At 29.8% G+C, this 13,491-nt stretch overlaps 1 protein-coding gene across 3 annotated transcripts in view; it reads right to left on the reverse strand.

Moving 5' to 3' along the window:
- Nucleotides 1-13,491, reverse strand: part of LOC138308363 (myosin-VIIa-like) — a 62,711-nt gene continuing 49,220 nt past the window's right edge. For all 3 annotated transcript variants that reach the window (XM_069249355.1, XM_069249356.1, XM_069249357.1), the window contains 15 exons: nucleotides 12,358-12,482; nucleotides 11,217-11,377; nucleotides 10,901-10,992; nucleotides 10,608-10,669; nucleotides 9,890-10,042; nucleotides 9,463-9,568; nucleotides 8,849-8,963; nucleotides 8,494-8,583; nucleotides 5,730-5,836; nucleotides 5,186-5,304; nucleotides 4,050-4,116; nucleotides 3,584-3,700; nucleotides 3,065-3,148; nucleotides 2,464-2,583; nucleotides 1-2,175 (listed from right to left, as the gene is read on the reverse strand). In XM_069249355.1, the coding sequence (XP_069105456.1) occupies nucleotides 2,092-2,175; nucleotides 2,464-2,583; nucleotides 3,065-3,148; nucleotides 3,584-3,700; nucleotides 4,050-4,116; nucleotides 5,186-5,304; nucleotides 5,730-5,836; nucleotides 8,494-8,583; nucleotides 8,849-8,963; nucleotides 9,463-9,568; nucleotides 9,890-10,042; nucleotides 10,608-10,669; nucleotides 10,901-10,992; nucleotides 11,217-11,377; nucleotides 12,358-12,482 (1,602 nt within the window). In that variant the 3' untranslated portion in view covers nucleotides 1-2,091. The remainder of the gene's footprint in view (nucleotides 2,176-2,463; nucleotides 2,584-3,064; nucleotides 3,149-3,583; nucleotides 3,701-4,049; nucleotides 4,117-5,185; nucleotides 5,305-5,729; nucleotides 5,837-8,493; nucleotides 8,584-8,848; nucleotides 8,964-9,462; nucleotides 9,569-9,889; nucleotides 10,043-10,607; nucleotides 10,670-10,900; nucleotides 10,993-11,216; nucleotides 11,378-12,357; nucleotides 12,483-13,491) is intronic.

Genomic DNA, 13,491 nt, shown 5'->3' on the forward strand with positions numbered 1-13,491 from the left:
TTGGCTAATGGCGGCAAGATTTATTGAGCAACCCATGAGAACCGTTTTACTACAGCCAATGAGGCAAGTCATATATAACAACCAATCAACGCAAGCCATGTCAGATAGTTAACCAATGTAGCATTGGATAATTTCATCGTGAAATATTCCATGGAATTAAAAGCATGCTTAATTTGACAATTATCTGTTCAGTAGCCAATGGTATTAAGAATCATCTGTCCATCAGCCAATAAGCCTTTCCAATTGATAACTTCTGCATGAACACATATATGAACATTTTTGTTCACATTGTGACTTACTTTAAGCAAGAATTTGATCATATTCTATTTCATTTAAAGCAAAACATTTATATTGAAAACAAATTTCAAGAACTTTTGCAAATCTCTTTCACGCACGTTAAGCAGTTCAAGGAAAGTTGAATGATATTTCAAATTATGACAAAACAGAACCGAAATATACATTTCAATTAGAATTAAATACAATGAGTGGATAACAATAAGGGTAAATATACATGTTAAGGATACAGGTATCACAGTGGTAAAAATATATATAGCAAGTATATCAACATGAAAACGTAATGGTCAAACATGAATACATTATATACAACACTGGGGTAAAACAAAGTCATATAATAACACTTCTGGTTAATATTGAACACGTGTCTAATTTGAGGAGTTTATGTTGCCAGTTTACAACTGATCATCATTTAAATGTTGAAGGTATATCGATGAAATGAAAAAATGTATTTGATGAGCTTTATAACAGTCCAGATTTGAATAGAGCTAGTCAAAATGATGTAATTATGTGTTTCCGCCACCTTTTGATGAAGCTATAAAAATAGTTTGTATGAGATACCTTTTCATGACGTTCACGACTGTGTTCATAGCACTAAAACAAATCAACTCATCCCCAAAACACATATTCAAAACTATTCCAATTTTAGGCATTGATCATTCCATTAGCCAATTCAGGGAACGAGACATTATCCTTTTCAGAGCCAAATTTGTCTACTTGAACAGCAATAGCATGCGACTCATCTAAACTATCAAGCTACGAACAAAAACCTGGACATAGTATTTTAACCGTGTGTTTTTATATATATTTCTGTAGATGGTTTCCCACTTCACACACGAAATTTAAGATATATAGAGCTGACATGAAAAATGACTTTTACACAGATTTATCATAATTTTACCTTATATACAGATTAAATAGTAATAATTATATTATTATCCCCATATTTGGAAACAAACATCCAACATTTCATAACAATGGGACTCGGAGATGTAAATATATATTCAAATATATTGCATAGAAATACAGGCAAGTAGACCTTAATAACTATCTTTCTTCACCATTGCAACACACTCGCTTGTAACTATGGCTACATCTTAGTTACTACTAGCTTATCGTCATAGGAACATCAACACTTGTTGCCATGGACAAGCCATTTGTAATAATTAAAACGTACAAACTCATGCCAATATTAACATCCCAACATTTTCATCCAGTTTTGGTCTGGTTTAGTTTATTTTAAAGTTTGACACAAAAACATGTACCAATTGAAACATCTGAACTGAAGTACACATGGGAATATACGAACTCATAACCATGGAAACAACATACTGTGATTAATTTCACATATTTGGGTTTTTTTTATTGATGACATATTTATAAAGTAATACCCGAGTAAGTTACCGTGTTGGAGAGTACCTAATTACAGTTTATCTATCACAGGAGTATAATCAGTGGAATTATGAAATCTGTACAATAGATTTTAATTGATAAGATAATACAATGTATAATCGTGTAGGAACTACCAATACACATAAATAACATGTCTTATATCGTGAAAAGGGACTAAAAACTCTTTATTTTCTCTTTTGTTCAATAACAGGATCGGTCTCGCATCAATACACGGGTGAGGATCTTTGGAGTTTAGGTAATGAAGCCTCTTACTATGGAAAGACAGATAGCAGTCGACACAGGATTTTGTCACGATAGCATTGTCACTTGCTTCCAATAATAAGACGTTTACGGTTGGTTACGATACATCATTGACATTGATGTTATAAAATGTTCACAATAGCTTCAGTGCCGCGTCGGTTTCTGACGGTTCATACTCGTCAACATCAAACTGATGTATGAGGTCAAGAGGTCATCCATCTTATATCCCTGAAACATATTTTTTGATAAAAATTTAAAAACAAGATAGAAATGTTTTAGGCTGTCAATTAAGCATATGTTTATTTTAGAAGTCTTTGTTAATATGTACAGTATTCCATATTCTATTATTTCAGCAAAACTAAAATAAGACACAAAACTGATATTATGTGAGTAAAATGTACCGACACATGTTTTCTTCGTGTATAGGACAGGCGAGATAACCCTTCTATTCTATTTTAAGGTTCTATAAAAGTGGGCCTATTGATATGAAGTCATTCTGATGGAAATGATGCTTACCAATGATGTTTCACAGAGCAGCTTGCTTCCGCGGACCAGGTTTCCGATGGTCATATGGAAATAGGTGTTTCCACTGCTCCAGTTTGAAATCTTAGTGAACGGGTGAGTGGCCAGAATGTCCTGAAATCGAATTATATATTTGCTATTTATTTCATAAGCTCATTGCAAAAAAAAGTTACTAATTCCAATGACCTTTTAACTGATTAATCTTTATATCCGGTTATTTTCGCAGACCAAACTTTTCACAATTTGATCCAAAAACGAAAAAATCATGTTTGTAATTTTAAATTTTTTTCATGATATGGATTAAATTGTAGATATCGTTCAACCATTATTCAATATTTCGCTAATCAAATTTTCGCGATCATAGCAATGTCCCACGAAATCGCGAAAATATCATCCCGCGAAAAAAACCGGTTATCTGGTAACAGATAAAAGAAAATTTCGTAATTCTGTGAGTCCTCAACAAGAAGTATGAACATAGAGCAGATTACAAACAAATTTTTTATGTAGGTTAAAGGTCAAAATACAGGACACGATTTCATACTTCTTATGGAAAACAACTTTTAAACATATCAAGTTCCTGTGTGACAAAGTTTACCTTTGTTTGTTGGTTGATGAGATTAACTCCATTCTTGTTGATAGCGATGAGGAGGATTTCTGGGTACGTGGGCTCTGTCGCTTGCTGTAGCACCAATCCGGAAAAAAATTAATTACAAATCAAAACACAACCAGTTAGAAATGTAAATTAAGAATTTTTATCAAAGAACACATTTTAATACTGTCAAGCTTAAAATCAAAGGGAGCAAATTTATGTTCAATTCAGCAAACTCAATATTATTTTGATGGATAATTTGGTTAGCAATGAAATTGACTTGACAGGTTCACAACTTCAAATGCTGTGGTCTTCAAACTGAAAATTATGTTATTGCTAGATTCATATATATTTCAGTTGTTCATGGTATATGTCATGATTAAAAACAATATACCAGGAAAATAACCGTACACATTTGTTAGGGGCTTACGTTTAAAAATGTTAAATTAACCGGCGGGGAATTTTAATTAATAGTATGTATACTATTTTAAGAACAGGTACGGTTTGTAATTACGATTGACATACCTTGACTTCAAAGAACGCTGATCCAAACGTGGGCCACTTGTAAATAATTTTAAGGAATTCTACTTTAGGGTCGTCGACACCTCGTTGTGAGTCTCGGTTGTAGTAATTCACTATAGCCTATATTAATGTAGTAAGAGTCACAATATAATATTTCATCAACATGGAGTCACAATATACAAATATATTTTTCATCGATTATATGTAGCAATATTTGCTGGTAATCATAAGGATTGAACGGCGAGTTGGAATAGTACAATTCAGAAAATGTAACATATATTCCATCGTTTTAAAGTGATTCAGCTAAATGTTACATTGTCACATTGATAATAAGATCAGGATAATAATTTGAAATACAGGAAACAATCGAAATCCAACAACTAACTACTATGATCAAACTATGAGCAAACAACTATGATTTTTTTTTCTAGTAAAAGTGGTTTTTTTATATAAAGCACCCTAAGCTTACCCTTTTCCAGTCCTCAGGTGATTGAACACGCACTAAATCTGATGGGATCAGGTCTCGCAGCATACGTCTGTAAAACATAACAAACAAGAGCTGTTGGAGAACAGCAAAGCTCGCCTATTCAGAAGAAGTTGATGTTCAAGTATTTACTATTTAAACATGGAAATATGACAAATTAACAGACTCAAAAAAAACCTAAAGGGCCCCAAATTGGTTGTATTATCACGTTCAGCATTCATACACATTAGGAAAATAAAATCATAAACATTTATGATGACTTAAGCTTAAACAATAGACAAAATAGAAACTTGCTCAAAAACTTTAACACGGAAATATGACAAATTAACAGACTCAAAAACCCCTAAAGGCCTAAAGGGTCCCAAATTGGTTGTATTATCACGTTCAGCATCCATACACATTAGGAAAATTAAATCATAAACATTTATGATGACTTAAGCTTAAACAATTGACGAAACAGAAACTTGCTCAAAAACTTTAACGTGAAAAGGGACGCCAACGCTGACGCCGACGCCGGGGTGACAACATTAGCTCCCCCTATTCTTCGAATAGGCGAGCTTAAAATGAGTCAATATATTTAATACAAGAATTTTATCAATTTAAAGCAAAAATTATCGAGCCAAGAATACAAAGTTAGCATTCTTAATTTTCACGTCCACCTTTTCACTTCATATGATTATTTCACACCTGAAATTGTCACTATACATATTACCAATTATTTTCACATCCAAACTTTTCGCTATATATATATCTGATTTTCAAATACTGAATTTTTCACTATATATGATTATTTCACATCCGAAATTGTCACTATATATTCATTTTTTTAAATCTAGCTTTTCATTTTATATATTCCTTATTTTCATCTCCTAACTTTTCACAATATCCTTATTATTTTCACATTCAAACTTTTCACACATATTCCATTATTTTCGCATTCTACCTTTTCACTGAACATATACGTCCATTATTTTCACATCACAACTTTTCACTATATATCCATTATTTTCACATTCTTTTTCACTATACTTTATGTATATTTAAGTACTCTACGCTCAAATATTCCATTGGCACCAAACAAAGTTGTCCCCCCATCATCATGATAATCTAATATTACTCACGGGATGTTAGCTAGAGCACCTTTGTTATCACCCATCTTGACCCTGTATATGAGTGCCCCCATTTGAGCCGCTTCGTCTTTACTACATTTATGGTAGCCTCTTAACAGTTTAGGTAACTCCTGAAATAGTCAATCAATTACTGTATAGCAGGTTATTTTTATCGTAATTTCATGTGTGAGCATTTTATCTGTGAAATATTAAGAAATGTTTGCGAAAATTCCAAAGATACTTATTAATATGAAACAAATTAATGCGTTATCAAAAGTTTACTCTTTATTGATGAAACATGGAGTCAATAAAAAAGTAATAAAAATTCAATTGTACACTGATAGTACAGTGCAATAAAACATGGTTACAACGAATCTCTGGGGACCATTGAAATTACATCGTTATAAGCTTACTTTGTTATAAAATAAAACAAAGATGTTACAGAGACATTGATAGGAAAAATGTGTTTTAAATGTTAATTAAAAAATGTTTTCTGCATATTCAATGTATGGATAATGGTATGTCAGGTATTAACAGTGAAGCTGAGATAACAAACCTGATGATAGTGGAAGATTCGGTCGGCCTGTATATCACGACCAGGAACGGTATTACTCCACAACTTCTTCATGAAGAACACTTGATATGTGAACTGAGGTACTGCGCCTGTTATATCATCAAATCAATGTGTTCATGAGTTTTGGATTTAGAGTAATATATAGACATTAGAATAAGATGTAATGAGAATATATTGGGCAGATAGAAATGAAGATGGAAAAAATACATTTTTACCCTTTTGTCAGTATTTGTTTTTCTTTTACTTTCCCCCAATATATTCATGTTCATTTTTATCAACATTTTTGGTTTCATTACTTTTTTAATTTCTTTTTTCATTATTTCTGTATTGATTTCTTTATTTTTTTTATTTTTTATTTTTTTTATTTTTTTTTAAATTCACATTTTTATTTTCATTGTCATATTTCTTTTCTAAAATATATTATGTTTTTTATTTATTTATCAACATTTTTAGTTTCATTATTATTTTATATTTCATTTATTTCTGTACTTAAAAAAATATTTTGAATATATTTTCTGGTATATTTTATCAACAATTTTAAGTTTCATTAATTATTTCAGATTTTATTTATTTCAGTACTATTTCATTTGTTTGCTTTATTTTAGAACATTTTGTTTGGGTTTTTCTTTTTAAATATTTTTACCTACATTTTTTGTTTCATCAATGTTTCTGGTATTTCTTTTATTTCTGTTAATTTTAAAATAATTTATATTAATATGTTTTCTGTTTTTTTGTTGTTGTTTTTTTGTGTTTTTCATTTTTTATTAATTTTTTTATCAACATTTTTACTTTTTAATTTTCTTTTTTGTGTGTTTTTATTTATTTTTTAATTCACATTTTTATTTTCATTTTTATATTTCTTTTCTATAATTATTAAAAAAATATTAAAATATGTTCTGTTTTTTATTTATATCAACATTTTTAGTTTCTTAAAATAATTTTTTATTGAAATGTTTTCTGTTTTTTGTTGTTGTTTGTTTATGTGTTTTTCATTTGTTATCATTTTTTTTATCAACATTTTAAGTTTCATTACTTTTTTAATTTCTTTTTTAATTTTTTTCTGTATTGATTTCTTTCTTTTTTAATTTTCTTTTTTTGTTTTTATTTACTTTTAATGTACATTTTTATTTTCATTTTTATATTTCTTTTCTATTAGTATTTAAAAAAAAATATATATATTCTGATTTTTTATCTATTTATCAACATTTTTAGTTTCATTATTTTTTGTATATTTTATTTAGTTCTGTACTTAAATAAAAAATATTTTGAAAATATTTTCAGATATTTTCTATCAACAATTTTAAATTTCATTAATTATTTCAGATTTTATAGTACCATCTTATTTTAGAATATTTTTTTTCTATTTATATATTTTTACCAACATTTTTAGTTTCATCAATGCTTTTGGCATTTCTTTTATTTGTTAATTTTATATTTACAAACATTTTTAGTTTCATCAATGCTTTTGATTTTTCTTTTATTTCTGTTAAATTCAAAATATATTTTTGTTGGTTTTTTATGTGATTTTAATTTTAATTTATTATTTATCAACATTTTTACTTAATTTTCTTAAAAAAATTCTTTTTATCTTTATCTCCTTTATCTTTAAACATTTATTTTTGTTTGTTTTTATCAACAGTTTTAGGTTCATTAATTTCTTGATGTATTTTTCAATAGTGTATTTTAATCTTTTTTATCATCATATATATTTTATATCTGCATTTTTCTTTTCATTAAATAATTGTTATTATATTTTTTGATATTCATAAAAAACATTCTCTTGAAATATATTTTTCTTATTTTATCGATATTTAAGTTTCAGTTAATAGTTTCTGTAAACTTTTACTTAAATTAATCTTCTTATATTCTTTTTATGTTTGTATTTTTTTTATCTTTTTCAAAATGTATTGTTTTTGTTTATTTTTAACAAAACTAGTAGTTTCATTTATTATTTTTATAATTACTTTTAGTTCAGCATTTTTAATACTTTTTATCAACATTTTTAGTTTCGTTATTTTTTGTTTATTTCTTTTATATCTGTATTTTTTTCGTCTCTGTGTTATTTGCTTATTTCTCAACATTTTTAGTTTCATTGAATATTTTTTAATTATTTTAGTTGTGCATTTTCTGATAATGATTTTTATCAACATTTTTAGTTTCAATGATTTTTTCTTTATATCTTTTATTTTTGCATTTTTTGTTACCAATTTTTGTTTATTTTTCTGTCAACAGCTCAAGCTTCATTAACTATTTTCAAATTATTTTTAGATGTGCATTTTCTTTTATCAAAATTTTTAGTTTCATTATTTTTTTCTATATTTCTTTTATTTCCGTACTTTTTTCTTTGTTGTGTCAAATTTTTTATTTTTTTGTTTGTTTTTATCAACATTTTTATATTTTGTATATATTTTTAATTTTTATAATAACTAAAATATCTGCATTTTTCCAATTAAAAAAATTGTTCTTGTTATTTCTTTCTCTACATTTTTAGTTTCATTAACTTCTTTATTTGTTCTTATAAGTGTTTTTCAACTTATGACTATTGTTATTTCATTGACATAAAACACTCCTGTTTGCCGCCACCTAAAATATGATTATTCGCTTTAAATATGGACAAAAAAATCTATTATCAATATAGCTTATCTTGCGATTTTTGTGAAATGAAATTGTTTTAAATTTCTAACTTATAAAGTATATTCACAACAGGTCAACAATATATCTAGTTAAACTGCAGCAACAAACTCACCATCACTTTTCCCAGGTCGGGCTTTCCTGATCCAATCGGTCAAATGACGTACAAAATCAAAGAAGAAGTCTCCCTCGGGAACACTTATTACTGAAAAAAATGATATCAAATTGGTCAATTATCTCATTTCTGATCAAATTGGTCAAATGTCGTATAAAATCAAAGACGTCTCCCTTGAGAACACTTATTACTGAAAAAAATCATACCAGATTGGTCCATTATCACATTTCTGATCCAATCGATCAAATGTTGTACAAAATCAAGAAATTTCCCTCATGAATTCATTAATTTTACTGACATACAAATCATATCATGTATTCCATTTCAAAAGTCAAATCTAATATATCAGTAATACCTTTGTCAACAATTTTCACAAATAAACTGAAGCCCTCTGATGATTTCAGTCTTAGTTTGTTGGCAATGTTCTGACAGAAATCTTTCGCTCTTGTACTCGACTCCACTTCAAAGGCCTAAAAAGGTAAGCAAAAATATATCATTACTTAAAAGCATAACACCAGAGTGAAAGAAAAACCAAACTGTTGTTATATAAGAACTTATTTTATCCAATTACAAAGTAGACTCTTCTCTCTACTCTTCAAAAAAAACCAAACAAACAAAAAATCATTCATATCTTGAATCAGACAAAAGGATCCATTCAAATGGGATATTTCTTTCATATTTCATCAATGCATACTACAAATTGAGTTCACTATCTTGCATAGAAGAATCTTATATGATCATGTTATCATTTTGTGAGCGAAACTCATATTTTCTATGAAAAATTACGATATTATCTGCATAAATAAATGCAATCACGATCAATACCTATCCCCAAGGCCAGATGACTTGCAAATATATCTGCTTTCATTGTTTTGACTAAAGCAACAACCCTTGATATTGCCTTAATATCTTCACCGCAAAACTCTTTGGCTATTTGCTGATTGTAACGATATATGAGATAGAACTTGCCTCGTCGGAGTCATCAGGGAAGTAGACTTTGTGTAGGATCTGTGTGGTCTTGTGTTGTATAGCCTCCACCTCCACCTGATGTGGTGCGTACTTCCTCGTACCATTCCTTTAAATATAATTCAGTAACACATCTAATATCTAGACAATACCATAAAACGTACCTCATTATAAAACAACTCATGACCATACCAATCGTTCCAGGGATATATGTTATGCAAACCATCATAAGATTAATTATCCACAATGTATACCTGTCAAAACTAGTAAATTTTGTCTCCCAGTTTCATGATGAAGTTCTTGTTTCACTTTTCATTTTTAATTTCTTTGTATATAAGAAATGCAATTTGGAGGAAATGTTTTAAAGTACATTCAGACAGAAAAACGACGTAAAATATTTCTTCAGATTTAATCATCTAGACATATATACCTGAGTGTTTTCTGTATCCGACTGATACAGTCCGTAGCTATATGACTACGACTTGACCTTAGGAACTGCATGACTTCCTTCAGAAGGTTGGTGCTGGGGACAAAACATCCTGTCGCTAGCCACATGAGTTCCCATCCTCGTCTCTCACTGGTACTGTAAAATGAAGTCAATATAAACTGCTTGTATTTTGAAAAGAAATATTAATAACAGCTGTATACCATATATGAATATGTGACAATTCCCACAAAAAAAACTGAACAGATTTTATAATATATTTAACATCTCTTGGTTGTTGAAAACGTTATATAATATTTTGGTCCCAATATAGAAAATGTTGAAGATTGAGCCCAGACAAACAAGAATATAGGTCACATCGACCTAATTTTATTACAGATGTTGCTAGTGAATGGGAATTTTTAACTATCAATAAAGGCGTAGACGAATTTGTATTTTTTTCAGTAACAACATCTACTTACTTTACACTCATCCCGTCATGGAAACGTTTGAGCTTACTATTTTACTTCAGAATAGATGTATTTAAAATCATGAATTGCATTCCGGAACAAAATACATGGCAATATGCCCAATATGGAATGAGGTATATATATACACATAATTAAACATTAATTATTGTCAAAATAATAAATACTGTTCATGCTCAGCTCTGCGGTGGTAGAGCATCTTTAAAAATGAAAAATCTCATTCTATTTTGACTTACTCGTGTCTGTTGTTCGTGAGTTGTTTGATCATTTGGCAGTAAACCTCATCTCGAAGAAGTTCCTAAAAAGCAAACCAAATAATGCCAATATTATCAGGACAAGGGAAAATATGGAAGAATTTCTGTATAAGGCAAGCTACAGAATGACTTAATGAAAAATATTGTGGCTGGATCTGCAATGTTCAAAAGATAGTCTGTTTAATCTTTATTTCCCAAAGAGGTAAAAGGTCAATCATGTTGCTCTATCACCAAATTTTTATATTATTATAATTAACAACTAAATGGAAACTTACATTCCGCAGTGGAGGTTCATAAATTTGGTCTGTGAGTTCGTTGGCCGTCCGTCCTCGTTTTGAAGGGTGGTCACCCATGTATTTAAGGATGGGTGAAAAAGTTAAGGAAATTTAGAAGATTCAGATAGTCAAATATTCTCCTTCAGTCACATTGAAAATAATCAAATTTCCATGTTAATCTCAAGGCTCTGGTGGTAAGCATGAAAAAAGCTGAAGTTTCCAAAAAGAAAAAGAAAAATCATCAAACTATAGTCAGCTTAAAGAAAAGCATAAAACGACATTCTTTATCAATACTGACAGAAATACAAAAGGATATCTAGGTAACACATGCAGGCCTCCTGACAAAGTTCTTCTTTTCCGAGCAGTTTTTTGAGCAGAGGTTGTTTGAGGGGTTCTTTGGAGTGTCGCCACAGGTCATCAGGTCGCCTCTTTCGTGCAGTGGATAACGTCTTGGACAATGTACGCTTGGGTGGAGGTCTACAAATAAATGTGTCATGGTGTTAAGCAGCTGAATGAATTACTATTTTTTAAAAGAAACTCGATAACTGGTAGATTTTAATCAGTTTCTGACTTCCTTACGACACAGGAGAAACATTCTTCTAACTTTATGGTAATAATAAGAGCTCGAAGAATTACAGGATTACGTTCAAAAACTCAAATCAATTACAGACATTGTATCTTATTGTTACTAAGTTGACTTTAGAGCATATTGAATATTTTTGTAGAGTATTTCATGAAGGGATAATTTAATCTAACAGTACATTAAAAGCAATCTGATTAAAATACAGATCCTTATTATCACTATGTTTGATAAGAGGATGTGAGAAAATCCCATTACGGGTCATGTCCAGGTGACCTTTGAAAATAGCCAATCAAATTGCTACTTGCAAAATTTTGACAGTGAATTTCAGGGACGAAATAGTTTGAAAAAAAAGTCAGAATTATTTTGGTTTACGTAGTCATCTCGCCCAAAGAGCACAATAAAGCTAATTGTATAAGTATACTGGGACGAAACATCGTTTTCAATGGATGTGACAATGTGTAGAAAATGTATCTTATATGAAGACTATGTGGTATAAAGGTCATCTGGACGTGACCCCCTATGGGATATTGTCAGATCCTTTATATAACAGAGTGGGTATAAGGATCTGCATTTTAAGTAGATTGCATTAAAAGTTAATTGGTATCACTTTGGCCTGACCACATATTTCTTTCTCTGGTCAGTGTGAAAAACAGCATGCTCATCACCTATACAAATTGGTTGTAGTTTCATCTTCTTAGGTGAACCTGTTTTATGTCATGTTTTCTATTTGAAGTAAAGAGACAGAATTTACTTTGACTGGATGTCCCTCTCATACACATGTATTTATTTTTATCACGTTGACTTTTACAGGTACATTCTTAAAATCAGATATTGGATTTGGAATGTATATAAGATGCTGAAAGCGTGTTCAGACCTGAAATGATCGTAGGAGTAGTGCTCCAGTGTGTATGGGACGTTTGCTCCTTGTTCTGGTATGTTCTCCACCTCAGACGGGGCTAACATCTTATCTGCTTGGTCTCCCGATTGGAGGAAAAGATTCTACAAGGACAAAATACACACCGTGAAGACAACTATCGAATTTTCCGGACTATAAGTTGCGACTTTTTTCCTTGAAAATTGGGAATGCGACCTATACACCAGTGCGACTTGTACGTGGACGAAAACCAAAATCAGACGATGATTTTGCATTATTATCCATAGATGCTCCACTGCTGGTATTTTCTATATCAAAAACAGGAGAAGATGAATTAGTATCATTACCATCATTGAAAAGTTTGAGCTTATAATTATATTAATGAAGTACTTATTGCGCATGCAACAAAAACAAAATATATTTTTCTTAACATATATATACACGAATAAACACCAATTATTGTTCAAATGATGAGTATCGTGTATGCTCTGTCGGCGGTGGAGCATCTTTAATTTCTTTTTCAGATTATACTTCTTTGGTATCAATTGTTTTAACCAATGATCACACAGACAAGCCAATTTAGTGGTTGGATTAAGGTCAAACATGCATCTAACGCTTTGATGATAATTCATATTTTGTGTTGTTTTTCATTATCAATGAACATTCCGTGATTTCTGGACCCGTACCAATATTGATTTATGATGTTTTTTTCCTTGTTTTTTTTTTTTTTTTATGGAATAAAATTAAAACATACCAGGATTTCTAGACCCATAACAGTATGTAATTTATGACGTTTTTTTCCCTTTTTCTGAGAGTTAAAAAAGCAAAAGCATACTAGGATTTCTAGATCCATACTAATACATAGTTTATGATAGTTTTTCTCTTTTTTTTCTGATTATATAAAATAAAAAATACCAGGATTTCGAGATCCATAATAACATGGAGTTTATAATGTTGTTCTCCATCTTTTTTCTGATCGTAAAAAAAATCAAAACATATCAGGAGTTCTAAACCCATAATAATAATATGTAATATATGATGTTTGTTTTCCTTTTTTCAAACTGTATAAAATCAAAAGCATACCAGGATGTCTAGACCCATGATAATATATGATTTATGATGACTTTTCTCTCT

This window comes from Argopecten irradians, chromosome 14 (genome assembly GCF_041381155.1).
Source record: "Argopecten irradians isolate NY chromosome 14, Ai_NY, whole genome shotgun sequence".
Taxonomy (NCBI): domain Eukaryota; kingdom Metazoa; phylum Mollusca; class Bivalvia; order Pectinida; family Pectinidae; genus Argopecten; species Argopecten irradians.